The sequence below is a fragment of the Marmota monax genome, unplaced genomic scaffold (genome assembly GCF_021218885.2).
Source record: "Marmota monax isolate L192 unplaced genomic scaffold, Marmota_monax_Labrador192_F-V1.1 WCK01_AAM20220418_F8-fsc00345, whole genome shotgun sequence".
Lineage (NCBI taxonomy): Eukaryota > Metazoa > Chordata > Mammalia > Rodentia > Sciuridae > Marmota > Marmota monax.
Genome location: NW_026694478.1, coordinates 720,455 through 736,939, shown reverse-complemented (window position 1 = coordinate 736,939; position 16,485 = coordinate 720,455). Strand labels below are relative to the sequence as shown.

Genomic DNA, 16,485 nt, shown 5'->3' with positions numbered 1-16,485 from the left:
ATCATGCAGAAGCGATGTGTACCAAAGGGAACACTGGACTTTGTACAGGGACTGTGAGTGTGATCTGGTGAACCTAGACAATGTCACCAGTTGACTCTAAGCATTTCAATATTTGAGGACACAGAGAGGCAATCTCATTTCCCGTATATCATAGCAATGCTGCCCTGGACTTTCTGAATAGTTTCTGAAGGTTGACAGTTGACAATGTCACCAGTTGACTCTAAGCATTTCAATATTTGAGGGCATAGAGAGGCAATCTCATTTCCCGTATATCATAGCAATGCTGTCCTAGACTTTCTGAATAGTTTCTGCAGGTCAGGCTAACCCAAGCCCTCGAGGCCAAAGACTAAGTGGAAAGATGGTCCAAGATGGGGAAATACTGCCCGACCCTTTCGCAAAGTCCTACAGAATGGGAAATATAGGGGCAAAAAACCCTTTCACAAAGTCCTACAGAATGGGAAATATAGGGGCAAAAAAGAACTTACTAGAAGACAATGAGAAAATAGGCAGCAAAGTAAAGGTATGTTTGAAACTTAGCTATAAATTGATGGGAGCATTTTTGAAAGGAAGAGAAAAGACAGCCTTTGTTCCTTTGGACAGAAAGGTACAAGGGAGAGGCTGTTGAACTTAGGTCTTTAAAAGAAGTGCTCATGTCCTGTTTTTTTTTGTATGCAAAGGCTGCTCCTCTGTTTTTATTTGATCTATTGCCAATGCATTGTAACCCATGTTGGCATAAAAAGTCCTTAGTTATTATCTTGAGTTTCCCACTTAAAATGAAGTACATTCCAGCTACACAAAAGGCTCATATAGATAAAGTCTGGCCTTTTATGAGACTCAAACAGAACGGCAAACTTATGCTAGGGAAGGTTATCATGGCCATGATATGTAAGATTATAGACCTTTCCTCCTATATGGTTTCTCCCATAAACCTCCATTTTTCCCCTAAAGTCCTATAAAAAGAAGATAATAATAATTCTCTAATCCTATTAAGATAATCAAAGATTTTAAATGTGAGAAATGCTTCACTGGAAAACCAGATTCTCCTAAATTTGATTTCGCTAGTTAATGAAATCTCTAAAGCCTTTGAAGTAGCATAAGAACTCTGAAATATTGTTCTCTATTCAAATCAAAGTATAATAAGATTCTTAACTGCATGAAATTTTTTAAAAATAGAACTTTCTCTCAAACTGACAGTAGGAATTCTAAAAATTATTCTCAGCGAATGCATTGCAGCTTAAAATTCTGATAAACTACTTTTATTGTAAAGGTGATTATTTTTTTCTGTGAAATATTTTTAAGCCCAACCAAACTCAGAAATTACTAGGCAAAAATCACAAGAAAAAAATTCAAAATTTAGTCAAAAGAGATTTAAGTGTAAATCATAAGTTAGGAACATAGGTGAGAGATGTGCTGGGCATATGGTGACCTAAAATCCTGTCTCCTGGTGGAGTCCTCTTCTCACTCATAGCCACAACCCACTTCTTCTTGGAGTGCCTATACTCTCTCTCATCAAAACTCCCTTTGGAAAGGGCATGGCCTACCATGTCCTGCACTTCCATCTTGATTCTGTCCCTGAAATTCCTCCTTTTTATTATCAAGGTTTTTTTTAAATCGTTTTTAAAAATATTTTTTTAGTTGTCAATGGACCTTTATTTTATTTATTGTTGCATGCTGCTGGGAATCAAACCCAGTGCCTTACACATGCTAGGCAAGCACTCTGCCACTGAGCCACAACCCCAACCCTATTATCAAGTTTTGATACTCAACTTTGATCAGGGTTGCAACAATGCAGGAATTATTGATATTGGGTCCAGATTGTCCTTTGTTGTGGGGGCTGTCCTGGGTATTGCAGCATATCCATCAGCATCCCTGGCCTCTACCTGCTATAGTTGGTTACACCCCCTCCACCAGTTGTAACAACCAAAATGTCAATATTGTCAGATCATCCCTGGTTGAGAACAATGGTCTTGGATAATAATGATAATAACTGATGATGGTCATAAAATGGTTCTGCCCTCTTTTATCCTTCTTTTAGTATGAGATCACATGATATAGTCTTAGAAGGCATCATCTGGGGATATGAATGCTAAGCTTAGTCCTGGCTGTGTCCTTGACAGTGACCTTGAGCTAATCTTTTTACCTCTTTAAACCTCCATTGACTCAGCTTTATAATAAGAATGGATTTATTCATTAACTATTTACCTCAGCACGTCCTCTCATATGTGGTAGAATGAGAGAAAGCCTCCTTTGAAGTTGCTCACAGTTTGGTGGAGAAGTTAGACATTAACAATAATTACAAGAAAAAGTTTCAAGTTTAATCAGAGACAGATGTTGGAGCCATTGGTTGGTTACCCTCCTGTGAGATGGTATGTGCAGCACTGTGTATTCCATGTGCATTTTGTTGGCACAGGGCAAGAGCAGTGCTAGTTTTCAGGGTTGACTCTGCCACCACCCTTTCTTGGATGGAACTACTAAAGACCCATGCCTCCTACCCTCACTGTTCCTTGTGAGGGTGACATCATCCCAACCTCTGACTTCTTAGCCTCTTACATGCTTCTAGGTCCCATGAGGCTCTTAACTGTCTGAAGGGCTCCTCTGTTAACCATGAACATATGATGAAAGCCAAAGAGAACATCCCAGTACCAAGAGACTCCAATTGGAAACCTTAAAATGATCATTTATGACTTAGGAAAGTCCCACATTTCAAAATTCTCTGTTTTGCCCAAACAAGGCCATTCCTTGAGCAACCAAAGCCCAGGCATTTATCCTGTAGACACTCCAAAGTCCTATTTAAGCCCTTTGTAATTATCAATACACACAAAAAAAAAACAGAGATAAAAGATTTTATTGCAAACATTTTCTTCCCTTTTAAATATAAACAACTTCCACGCAGAACAAGACTAATACTTTATTGCAATCAAAAGTAAAAGTTGAAATTATAATACGTTTTAAAAATCAATTCATGCAATCTAGCCAGGTTTTACAAAAACCATTTTGCTTCTGGACTAAATTCTTGACCCTTCATTTTCCCATTGCATGGTCTGTGGATAACCTGGACCTCATGACTTTCTTTCAGCCTCTCCATCTTTAGCTCTTTCTACCAGTCAATGTGTCTTTGAGTATGAAAGGAAAAAGTCAATCACTTTTAGAAACCTTCACTTTTCTATTTTTCTACCTAGCTTACATAATCTTTTGTAAATGGTCAATTCTGTGTAAATGTTAACCCGCTTAACTGAAATGAATCAAGGTACCTCCAATCAATTGTGGGACTTGCCAACAAGTCTGGAATTTCCATTGCATAAGGATTTATATCATTCTTTCCAAAGTCACTTATGACTACTCACGACCATGATTTTACATGTCTGTATTCTATGATACATGATATATCTAACAATGCTTCTTGAATTACTATTGCAGAAACTAATATTCACTGATATCCACTGCCAGGGTTAATGTTCTTTGCAAAGCAGATTTCTTGGTTTCCAGGAGAGCTCTGCAGTGAGTCTATTGCAGGCTCTGCAACCAGGAAAATGCAGCCCTTCAATCCTCATCTGCATATCAACACTGGACATGTGTGGCAATGCTGGGGTCACAGAGATAGGGGCCTGAAATGAAACCATCTTTTTATTGTCAAAGGGAATGTTACACATATCTCCTTCATCCACTGGGCAGAACAAAACTTGAGCTTCCTAGCTCTTCACCCAAAGGACACAGGCAGCATTAGGTCCTAATGAGTTGGCAGGTGAGGCACGGACAAGTTATATCTCTGAGACATATTGAGTTCCAGGGGAAGCAGGAAGATCAGGATGATCCCAAGCACTGTGCTTCAATCCAGAGTCACTTGTTGTCAGTTGTGTTTCAAAACCAGAAGGAAACACTCTAATTGTGCTCTTTTGGTGTTCTATTTCACAACAAAAATTGCAGAGTTCTTCAGTGATCTCCCATTAGGAGCTCCTGGTTACTGAATACTGAAAGCAAATCTCAGCAAGGCATTGTCCCCACAGCTGTTGTACCTCCTGTTTTTGTTGTTGTTTGTTTGTTTTATTTTTTATCCTTACCACAAGGACACAAGGTAGACACTCCTCTCCATGTTTTTCAGGTGAGGACTCCAAGGCTTAGAACTTGACTAGATCCCAGGATGTAAAACTAGAGTTACAACCCTGGGTTCTCCTTCAAACAACCCTGAGTTCTCTTCACTGTCCAGCCTCCTTATGCCGATGACTTCATCAAAGCACTTTTGTCGCTGTTCTGCGTTTTCTCTAAAATCCAGTCCACGTACTCAGCAACTTTGGTGTAGACGCCAGGTTGTTCCTTGAGGCCACAGCCTTCCCCCCAACTGGTGATGCCCACCAACTGCCACATTCCACCCTGTTTGCAGACTAAGGGACCACCGGAGTCTCCCTGTGTCACAGAGGGTAGAAAAATAAAATGGTAGAAGGTTTCGATGGAGGCGATTCAAATAAGTGTTGCCTTTAAAATTATGAAGTCCCACTTCACATAGCACATACAGCACACTCAGTTTCTGGAAGTTTCTCAGGCCCTCTTGTGTTCCTTGTTAGCTGTTGTGTGTAGTAAAAATCAGTGCAGGGTGGCATTTTCAACTTATTCCCTCATCCATTTTGAGATTTTCAACTACAATCTAGAAATTATCTACAACCTTATCCCAAAGTCAAAGAAATCTAATGTTCTTATGTTTTAGTATTATTATAGTATATACAGTTGTTCTCTTTAAATTTAACATGCACATGTACAGATTGTGACATATATGTCAGAAATAATATCTTATGTACATTATATGTATATTTGATTTGTTAAAGGGTTATAAAATCATCAGATCATTTGTCTCTAAATTTTCAAAAACCTGTCATGAAATGTGCCATTGGAAAATAGTACCTTCAAATGAATTACCTCACATAAACTGGTATTTTCCCACCCCAATGCAATACCTTACAAGCATCTTTGCCCCCTTCTTTGTAGCCAGCACAGACCATCTGCTTGGTTATGACGTAATCTCTATATCTTTTCTGGCATTCTTCATTTGTTACCAAAGGAATATTTGCCTTTTGTAGAATATTTTGGATTTTACCTACAAAGTAATCAATACATATAACTTCAGAGGAGGAAATGCAATAAATATGGAAATAAAATTAAAGTCTTAAAGCAAAGCAGGGTGGTGTATTTCTCATCAGGGCCATATTTTTGGATAAAGACAGTAAATGTCCAGAAGGTAGACAGAGACAGAGAACATGCAGAGAGCACCCTATATTGGCCTTCATTTCTACAACCCATAACCCAGGCTGAGCATGTTACCTGCCATCCTCTCAACAGAAGTCCCTCAGAAATTCTTTCATACATTTATTGCCTACAATACCAATCTGGGCATTCTTATATTTTAATATTTAAATATTCAAATTATAATACAAAAATACTTCATTTGTGAAATAAATCCCAAACCTCTGACAACAGAGGAGTATTTTGTACTTTGAATACAAACACATTTTCCATGAAGTACAATTTATTTATGAATAACTTGATTTCTACCCAAGTCCATTGGATATACATTGGAAGTTTTCTTTGTGTAGTTAAAGTTACTTTCACTCTTCCTCTCTCAAGGTTCTAGTGAAAAAAATGTTACAATTTTGAATTAGCTGAATTCAGGGCTGATTCAAGAAAGAGAGAGCAAGATTAGTCAGCTATCTTTTTTTTTTTTTTTTGCAAAGAATGACACAAATACTTTTTCCTATTGTGTTACTGGGGAACTTAATTTTTGGAAAGGAAGAATCTTGTGTTTCTAGAAAAGTTCGAGGGCAATCGAAATACTCCAAGTATCTATGAGCAGGGGATCTTCACCTAGAGTCTATAAAAGAATCACATGGTGCATAAACTCAGAAAAAAATATACATCTTTATATTTTCTAATCTCCAAGTCTAACATGCCCTCCAATTATAAATGTAGACCACAAACACAGTAGTATCAGCAGCACCATTAACTTGGTCACCAACAGGGATTACAGATGTTTAGGTGTTTTAGGAAGATAACTGAAAATATATGTGTTCCTCACTATTGCACAATTATGGCTGATATTAAAACAGCTTTTATTTAATACACCAATTAAAAATCACATATATCACTATCACATCTTTTGATGTATTTTGATAATTGTATTGCAATATAATTGGCTTTCTTTCTAGTTGTATGTGACTTATTATGTAAACATGACTAGTGAGGCAGCTCATAGGCATCACCAGATTGCAGGAAGGATGCATGGAAAAAAAATACTAAGAATTGGTTATAAAGAAAGGCTGTCATTTTGGCCTATGCTACTGGCCAAAATATCAAGGGAGAACATAATAGGAGAGTCAGGAACACTGTTGATACTGAGAATGAGTTGCACTTCAGTGGGCTTATTGACCTTATAGGGGCCCTGCTCTTTGTGCAGTCAAGCAAATCATCTTTATTATGAAATAAGATGCTTAAAAGTTTAGCTTATAAAGTTTTTCAGGACGCAGCAAAAGTATCTTCTCAAGAATCACTGAACAGCTGGGCATAATGGTGCATGTCTGATTTCCCAGCAGCTTAGGAGGCTGAGACAGGAGGATTGCGAGTTCAAAGCCAGCCTCAGCAACTTAGCAAGGCCCTAAGTAACTCAGTGAGACCCTGTCGCTAAACGTAATGTTAAAAAGGAATGGGGATGTGGCTCAGTGGTTAAGTGCCCCTGGGTTCAATTTCCAGTATCCTGCCCCCCACCAAAAAAAAAAAAAAAAAAAAAAAAAATCACTGAACAAACATCTGGTAATAAATAGAGTAGAAAGATCATAAGTTTGGACAAGATTTTTAGACAGAAACTGACTAATTTGATCTACTTATGTGTTATAAGACTGGCTTCAGGAACAAACTTTCGAATGCCAGGCTGTACCTTTTTCTTTATCGAAGCCCCATCCAGTTACCCAACAGTTGGTATAAATTGTATTTGCATCATTTTTGGAAGGTAGGCATACTGGTTTTTGGAATTCTGAAACAAATTTTAAAACCAGAGTTGAGTTAAATAAAGCTATAGATATTGACTTTAAAAATACATCCTTATATTTTCCTATATTTTCTTACCACGGAAGAATATGGAGAATGACCCTCCTGCTTTCTGCACAACTTCTCAGATCCATGATTTAAGAAAATTTCTCACCATCAGCATAATTTTTCCATGTCATTTTGACATTAAAATTTCCCAGAACAAATGAAAAACTCAACAGTGCAAATTTACCATCAAAAGCATTTAGCAGTTCTTGTGTCTTATTCAGTGTATGCTTGACTAGTTAATAGTGGTGTCTACAAAGTGTCTACACTGTTTCAGGAAGTGTTTTACCACATTTCATTACTTAATTATTATAATAAACCATTGAGGAAATCATCGTCCTAATTTTATAGACGAGGAAATTTGAGGTACAAGGAGGCTCAGCAAGTTGCTGGAGGTCACATAGTTGTGAATGGACATTAACAATGAGTTGTGTTAGCAGGCATTCAGCTCCTGTGGAGCACAGTACCTCCAAAGCCAACGGTGATGGTCTGGTCTTCCCAGAGCTGCCTTCTGCATCATTCTGGTCTCTACCCAAGTGATTCCTGGAAATTAACATCTGGTTCCACTTATCCTCCTATATCCCTAATATTCCTAAGCCTTAGCAATGGTACTTCTGCTACTCTTCTGTTCCCAGATGGCAGTATGCTCAATCCTCATAAGCAGTATCTGCAATTGCATCCCTCCATGAAAAAAATAATTAACATTTCTTGTCCCCTTAAGTAGAAAGATATATTATGTCAAGCCATAGGATCTTCCCTACCTTCACAACCACTCTCCTTCCCCACAACTCCACCAACTAGAGAATAGTCTCTCCAGATCTGTCCCCTCACTAGAAATGCTGTGAAACTTTAAACCAATACAATACAGTCATGTAGTTTTCCCTTAAATATGCTGCATACCAGTATAATTCAAGGGCGCCTGAAGTTTTATTAAGGCAATGTCATGACCAGCTTCTGAGATTTTATATTTCTGGTGAATAATAATCTCTTTTATTCGTGAGAAATAAGTTTCTTTTGTAATGTTGGACAGTTTCACAAAGCCACTGTAAATGCGCCAAGCATCCGGTAAGGAAATCCTAGGAGAGAAAAACAAATTCTTTGTTGGAATGGGAGAAACTCACAAATGATATTGCTCCTTTCCCCTCTTACTTTCTCTTTCAAAATAAATAAATAAACGAACGAATAGAGGACAGGGAATCCTTTTTTTTTTTTTTTTTTGGATTTATTTCCTGATCCCTCCTCTAGCAATTTGTCACCAACAGCAGCAGTAGTAGATCTCTTAAGGTTTAGTTTAGAATATTGAAAATGCACATTTATGTTTTTACAACATGTTTACTGCAAGTAAAAGTAGAAGAATATTGTTTTCCCATTCTGAGAAGCTGTGGGGAAATCAAGCTTAGTTCACCAAACCTGAAAGCAATTGTTTTCATTAGATTCAAAACTATCAAAGAGTCAGATTGATTGAAAATAGGCCACATTAGGGGGACTTCTTATTTAAAATCTATACTTTTACAAAGTATGAACATTTAAATCGGCTGCTCAAAAGATGAATGAATATCAAAGAAAGCCAAATTTATAGTTCTATTTTGTGCAAAGATCTGAAAAATTTTACCATCATGAAGTGTGCGCAAGAAATGCTCACACAAAATACTAAAAGAAACACTGGAGCTGTCAGGTGCAATTTGTTTTTTCAATTAAATCACAAAGTTCCCATGTTTATTGTCCCCTTAAAACTCACAACACTAAGTCTTCAAGAATGGAAATTTCTTCATCCCAAATTTCAGTGCATTCAACAAAAAGGAGAATACAGTTTCCTGTCTTGGAGCTTTTTCTTTTGAGCCAACCATCTACCCTTAGCAAGGCCAAGTGCTGCAGAGAGCTAACTGAAGCTCACCCTGTGCAGAAGCCTTGTGCTACCCAGCTGTTCGTTGACTGATTTGTTTTCATGGCAGTATGCTCAACCCTCATAAGCAGCAATCTGGACCCTGCCTTTTTAGCCAGGAGAAGGGGTGAATTTTACTAAAATAAAAATACTTTTTTTCTTTTTGAGAGTGATTTAGCATCTTTTAGGATCTTTTTTGCTCATCATAGGCTTTTTCCATTTTTATTCCTCTCATTGAATGCAGCTGGTACAGCTTATATTTTCTGAGTAATTTTTATGTTCCAGGTACAGTGCTAAACATTTAAGCGTATCACTTAATCCTTCCAATAACATTACAAATTAGCTATTGTTATTATTCATATTCTAAATAAAATAAAACTCATAAAGATTTACAAATTGCCCATGGTCATGGTGATAATAAATGACAGATCTCAGATCCTTTTCTAAGACAGTCTAAAGTTTTTAGAACTTTAAAACTCTGTCATATTGTATTGTTGGCTTGATAAAATAGAAATATTGTATTAAATTATATACATTGAAATATGTATTCATAAACTCTCAGAATTTTGCTCTACTTATTACTACTTGGTATCTTTGTGAATCAAAGAGTAAAAAGTGAAATTTCTATTGGCCTAAAAAAAAAATCTTTGAAGAAAACATTTAGGGTGTGGTGGGTGGAGGAGGCAGCAATTGGAATATTTTTTAAGCTTCTCTTTAAGTAGGAGTGATTATTCACCCAGGGGCATAAATCCTGAAAAATAGGTCACCCTCTGTTCTGATGGATCAGCCTGGTCAGGACCCTATAAAATTGCTACATATTTTCAATGTCATTCCTGCTTTAAAATGTCTTTGACATCCCTAATCATGAGGAAGATACAAATTAAATCGATAATGAGATATTATCTCATTCTAATAAGAATGGTTACAATTGAAAAGATAAAAGATATTAAGTGCTGGCAAAGACATGTCAGAAAGGGAAAACCTGCACACTATTGGTGAGAGTGTAAGTTAATACAGTCACTATGGAAGACAGGATGAAGGTAAATTAAATTAAATTAAATTAAATTAAATTAAAAGTAGAACCATTTTATGATCTACCAATCCCACTACTGGGTATTCATCCAAAGGAAATGAAATTAATATTAATATTAATAAGAACACCCATGTTCACTGAAGCACTATTCACAATAGCCAGGGCTCTAATAAACAGGGCTCTAAGACATGAAAGCAATCGAGGTGTCCACCAGCAGATGAATGTGGTACATACACACAACAGAATTCTATTCAGCCATTAAAAGGGATGGTGTCCTGTCAACTGTGACAACATGTTGGAACCTGGAGATTATCGTATTAAGTGAAGTAAGGTAGGCACAGAAAGGCAGATATGCATAATCTCACTCCCCTGAGGAACTTTTATATGTCGATTTCATGGAGGTTGAGAGTGATGGTGATTACCAAGGGCTGGGAAGAGTAGTCCTGATCAGCAGGAACTAAGTGACATACAGGAGGATGATATTCTTGAATACTGTGGCACAATAGGGCCACTATCAAATGATAATGTACTGTATATTTCAAAAGATTAGAAGAAAGGTTTTCGAACATTTTCTTTTAAACAATAAATAAATGAGATCAAAAGGTTTATCTGATTTAAAAATCACACAGTGCATACATTCATTGAAACATAACGTGGTACATCATAAATAGATATACTTTCATATTTATCAGTTAAAAGGTTTAAATAAAATTTTTTTAACAATAGAAGACAGAATAAATCTCCATTAATAAAGTCACATGATGACAGAAAAAATAACTGCACATTTTTCAAAATGAACAGGCAAGATAAGACATATGCAAGACTTACCCATCAAAGCAATGGGCAGCAGTCAGGATCCATTGGTTTCCAATGATTGATCCTCCACACAGGTGGCTTAGGCTCGTCAGCTTCACCTGTAGGCTGACCTGCCAGGGCCACTCTCCCAAAGAAGAATTCGTTCCTCCCACAATGCGTGGGTTTGTTTTTGTGCAGACTGAAAAGTTTTGAAGCTAATGTTTAGAATTAGACATGAATGAGTCCCCATCTACCAAGGAAAATGAGATGTGTAATTCTGTTACAGAAGAAAAATCAAGCTATCAAAATAACGGGGGCATCCCTTTACAGTTCTATGACAAAGTGACCCATACTCACCAGAGCTGTCTCCTGTTTCACACAATCTCAAAGAATAACCAGAGCTCCCTTGGATCCCCTGTGTAATCCTGGTTGGGGAACCATCTGAAGATAATCGCATAGAACATTTACACCTGCATCAAATGAACAGTGTAAAATTAAAGCCTCACAGAAAAGGATGAATTTATCCTGCCAATCAGGAAATAAATGTTCCCTTACTTCTCTTCCTTACAGTCTTCTGGGAGTGAAGAGTAAGTAAAAAACTGGCAGCGAACTGTCTCTGTACACATCTTTTGGCAAGCAATTGCTCCTTGCACAAAGGTCATGTTCAGTTCTTCCCCTCTAAAGTCAACTCCAGAGTAAATTTTGCTGTGGCATGGTTCTGGGCCAAGAATAAACATAAAAGGTAAAAAGGAAAAAAAAATCACAAAAGCAACAAACCACAGGCACAAGTTTCTGGTGCCTCAAGGACTGTTTCATCATTGTTATATTTTAGAAAGTCATATGATTTGTCACATGTACTATGATCAGTGAATCCCATTACCAGGCAGAGTTCTTTTGCAGGACAAAAGGCTATGTCCAGATATAGTGTTTTCCTGAAGAGTAACGCAAGTTGGTGTCCCACTTACAGAAGTTTTTAGGAAACAAACATTTCTATTTAAAGAAAAATGGGAGAGAGAAAGAAAGATGCATTAATCCATTAAGTCTCCAAGTTCTCGATTCTGGAATATTCCAATGAAATTAACTCAGGTGCATTAAAATAGGTTGAAAATAATAATCCAGATATGTATTATTATAGTAATGAATATTATCATAGTATCATTAAATCATCACTATATAGTTACATGTTGCACACTTTATTTAAGCTTATATAGGACTTCCACATCTGGAGCCATGGCCCAAAATGGGTTAAAAGCATCAGGCAAGTGCAAAAGCAGCTCACATCAGAAAAACAGCTCTGCACATTTTATTCACTTGAGAAATTCTCTTCAAAGTAAGTCAGACCATGGGACTCTACTAAATTATAGAGATTAAATGTAAATCAAGCCACCTTTCCCTGTGGTGAAAATTAATAGGCACAGATACCCTAAAAAGAGCATAATTAAGTTCCACTTTCTACTTGGAAAAATAAAACCCCCCAAACATCAAAGAATTAATTACCCTTCTATTACCCTCATGTGTGTAAAGAAAAAACTGGGTTATGTAAGGGTATAGAGGTCAGTCCAGAACCTTGATCAGGATAAACAGGGCTCTAATTTCTAGGATGGAAAAGAATGAGAGGCCACAGGCTTCAAAGATACACAGCCAGCAAGGAGCTTTGACCTCCAGCTCGTACAAAACACCAAGACCCATCAGAAAGGCTCTGCTCATTTCTTTCCCACGCCAGACGTTTTGTTTTCAATGGTGCATTTGTGTCAGATAAGAGAAAATTCCACTAATCTCTCAATTCATCTGCCCCTGATAGGAAAGCACCTGCTTAAACTGTAGGCTCTAGTGCTTTGCAGGATATGAACAAAACTTTTTCAAAACTCAAAAAGTGACTTTAAGAACAGTGGGCCCGCTCTCCTTTGTACTCGCCTCTGTGATTCTTCATCCCATTCATTGGTGTGGAACGTGAAGAAGAAGCAGTTGGCATGGTAGGTGCAGATGGTCCGACACACTAGAGCATCTGGAGTGACAACTCTGGCAATATTCACATCTGTAAACGCAAGTTGCTGGAAAAGGTCCATTTTGCAACCTGAGAACTCGCAGAGGAAAGACACTCCTCAGCCAACCACAAAGGCTATGTTTTCTGGTCCTTTGTCATCACAACTAAGGACATTATGCAGATTTGTTGTTTGTTGTTGCACTAGACATCCTAAGTGGAAAACTGCCTCTCTCTTTTTTTTTTAAATTTTTTTTAGTTATGAATGGACACAATACCTTTATTTTATTTGTTTATTTTCATGTGGTGCCGGGCATTGAACCCATGCTAGGCACATGCTAGGCAAGTGCTCTACCACTGAGCCACAACCCTAGCCCCAAGAAAACTGTCTCTTAAAATATCCCCCAATTTAGCCAGTCTCTGTGGTGTGCATCTGTAATCCCAGCAACTTAGAAGGCTGAGGCAGGAGGGTTGTAAGTTCAAAGCCAGCCTCAGCAACTTCAAGGCACTAAGCAACTCAGTGAGACTCTGTCTCTAAATAAAATACAAAACAGGGCTAGGGATGTAGTTTAGTAGTTAAGTGACCCTTAATTCAATCCCCAATACCCTCCCCCCAAGATAAATCCCCAAATTTATTGTTTGGTACTTGGAAGAAGGTAAAAATTTTCTAACTCTGATAAGAAATAAATTTCTATGTCATAGAAATAAAATAACTTATGCTCCTAGTGTCCCAGCTCCATCTTCCATCAGAACAAAATGGTTAAATTACTCAGAATGTATTTTCTTTATATTACCCTAATCCTGAGTCAGGCCTTAGGAACAGGAAGTTTAATAAGTTCTTGAATATGATGAAAAATATTTTAATAAGAAGATATTAATAAAATTCTAAGCAGCTATCCAAAATACCAACTACCCTTTGAAATTAGAACAGGAAAAATTCACTTTCATTTTCCTTACATTTTATTTTTCAATTCTATTTTTCTTCTATTTATATTATTTAATTTATTTGATGACATAATTTTATCAAAATTATGGAAGCTTTAAGAATAATAATAGAAACTATGTGAAAGAAAAACAGTCACAATTTAAATGAACATATTTGGATTGAGACAGCACCTCCCTTAGTTCTTTCATATGTTCACTCTCGAAAATTAGACCTCAACTAATTAAATTAAAGAAAACAAACAAACAAATATGCACAGACCCTTGAGCTGAAATAAATGGGTCATTGATACCAGACTACAATGGCATCCTCACAAGAACAGCACAACAGGTTGTTCTACACCTTTATGTAGACATTCATAGTGAGAAGGATCTCACTATTTCATGACAAGAACCACTTATTTTCTGGACCACTGCAAATGTTAGGGTTATTCTTATTTTCTTAATTATGAGTCTATGAGACTAAGTAGATTAATTCTTTATTAGTGACAGTCTTTACAAAAGAAGGTCCCCCCCAAAAAAAAATCCAGCAACCCCAAATTAAGATAGTCCTCTTAACCCATTTTTGAGATTAATACCTTTAACTTTTTATTTTAATCATTCAAAACTTTTCTGCTCCTTCTGGTTATTTTACCATCCCAGTTGCCCTCCTGATGTGTTCCAACTCTATTGCTGCACTCCAAGTGTGAATTACAGAATTGAACATGATCAGGGTCCACTTCATGCTGTGAATATCACCCTTGATGCTCTGCCTCTGTCACTTGGTTTAAAACTGATCTATTGGGTTTTTACCCCCTTCCTCTTCTCTCTCCCCTCCTTTCTAACCATGAAGAAGCAGGATTAACCTTCTTCCTATCCTAAGCCAAGTTTTCTGTCCTTTGGATCATGGACCATAGGAATAAAGGAATCCAGACTTTGGGGTTGCCACCAGCAGGACAGAAATGGCTATCTCTTGAGGATACCAATAAACTATGACTCCCAGCAGGGCACAACTGAGTGCAGCCTTTGTATCCCCTCTTGAAAAGCCCACTGTTCCCTCCAAGGGTTAGAATCTCAGCCTCTGGGAAAGGAGTCCCCTTTTTATTCCTTTGCTGGCACAGCAATAAAACTTTCTTCTTCTTCCTCTTTTCTTCTTCTTCTTCTTCTTCTTCTTCTTCTTCTTCTTCTTCTTCTTCTTCTTTTTCTTCTTCTTCTTCTTCTTCTTCTTTTTCTTCTTCTTCTTCTTCTTCTTCTTCTTCCTCTTCTTCTTTCTTCTTCTTCTTCTTCTCCTTCTCCTTCTCCTTCTCCTTCTCCTTCTTCTTCTTCTAACCTTGCCATCATTACACTGGCATCAGGGTCAAGGTTGGACCTTTCAGTACCAAATGTGAAACCCCAGTGGGACTTGAGAGTGCCTCCAGCTCTGGCCTTCTTAGGCAGGTCTGGCACTTCAAATGCCTCCCCTTCCATGCTGAGCATGCAAGATGGCTAATGAGTTTGGTGGGAGCCAACTCCTGGAGAATTAGGAGATGGGGTGAGTTTGTCTCAGGTGAACTACTATCCCTGTGAATAAAGGAGGAAACATCCCAGCAGCTGCCAAGGATCTTTTTGCATTAGGGAATTCCCTCCTTCTCCCCCTGAACTCTCTGAGCTGCTCCATTAATTGAGCTACTTTGAAGAAAAGGAAACTGAACTCAGTAAAGCCGTATCACATGGACCATCTGGAGTGCAAGCTAAGACTCTTGATTCTACACATCTTTTCCCCTTTCGTGGGGACATCTGTGGAGCTATGGTGTAGTAGTCACTGTTAGATTGGAGTAGAAAATCAAGGGAATTTTTTCCCCTATCTGGTCTGTTTTAGTTTCCCATTCATCTGCCTTGGTTTGGGGGATTCCCTCTGGTTGTCTATCTCTGTGTTTTTGGAAGACATGGGCAATGCTGTGTTGATCCCACTGGGTAGCCTCTTGGGAAAGATCGTGGCTCAATGGGGTCACATACAGGTACAAACCTATGAATAAGGAAAAGCTGATGTTTAACTGTAGCGCAATTGGGGCCATTGAATGATACTGTGAATTATTACATGACCTTATATTTGGAGTTGGTGTGTTAGAGGTCAAATAAATGGAAGAGATGTATGTGCAGGTATTTATGTAGTTGCATGATACGGAGTCTCAAGGCCAGCAACTAAGTCGATGGTACAAAGAAAGGCACTGCCTCTGGTGTACAAGGATAGCAAGACACCCGAAGAAAAAGTTGCAGAAGATTTAAACCCTTTCAACCCAATGCCTGCTGACCCAACATTGCCTCTCAGCCTGGCCCCAGTTCCAGGCATGTGGGTTGAGGATGCCAGCCCTCTACTGGGGGGAAAAAAAAGTCCCAGGAAGCTGCCAGGGATATGGAGAAATGTGTGCATGGGGCAAGTAAAACGTCTGAGGACTCCCAGTCTCCTTGGCCTGCAGTGGGTAGAGGATCACCAGCCAAAGAGGACTTTGTGGTGGGTATAAACACCACTAGATTATGCCCTGGGGACAGGAATATTTCCCCTTTTAAGATCCAGCAGGACACCTTATTTATCCAGGAGACACCATAACTGGGGCAGAGCAATTCTTACTATGACAGTAACCCACTGATGTAAATGCAGAGCGGGCCTAGCAGGGCGAACTACTGCAGGTTGGGAAGGAGGGGAAGAACTCAGCTGCTGCTTTAAAACCTTCAACTAGAGAAAGACATAAAAAAAAGACCCCACCAAAAACAAACAAACAAAAAAACACCCTGAAGCCTCTTGTATCCGCTCAGGGTCCTCAA

The 16,485-nt window shown here is 38.1% G+C and overlaps 1 protein-coding gene across 5 annotated transcripts in view; it reads right to left on the bottom strand.

The window, feature by feature from the left end:
* Nucleotides 1-2,827: 2,827 nt before the first annotated feature.
* Klkb1 (kallikrein B1) overlaps nt 2,828-16,485 on the bottom strand; it is a 30,042-nt gene continuing 16,384 nt past the window's right edge. For 2 of the 5 annotated variants that reach the window (XM_046418967.2, XM_058571180.1), the window contains 9 exons: nt 12,696-12,855; nt 11,662-11,771; nt 11,337-11,499; nt 11,139-11,251; nt 10,815-10,980; nt 7,972-8,147; nt 6,917-7,012; nt 4,947-5,086; nt 2,828-4,401 (listed from right to left, as the gene is read on the bottom strand). In XM_046418967.2, the coding sequence (XP_046274923.1) occupies nt 4,210-4,401; nt 4,947-5,086; nt 6,917-7,012; nt 7,972-8,147; nt 10,815-10,980; nt 11,139-11,251; nt 11,337-11,499; nt 11,662-11,771; nt 12,696-12,855 (1,316 nt within the window). In that variant the 3' untranslated portion in view covers nt 2,828-4,209. Of the gene's footprint in view, nt 4,402-4,946; nt 5,087-6,916; nt 7,013-7,538; nt 7,615-7,971; nt 8,148-10,814; nt 10,981-11,138; nt 11,252-11,336; nt 11,500-11,661; nt 11,772-12,695; nt 12,856-16,485 lie in introns of those variants that run through there. The other 3 variants (XM_046418968.2, XR_009224404.1, XM_046418969.2) reach the window with 3 other exon arrangements.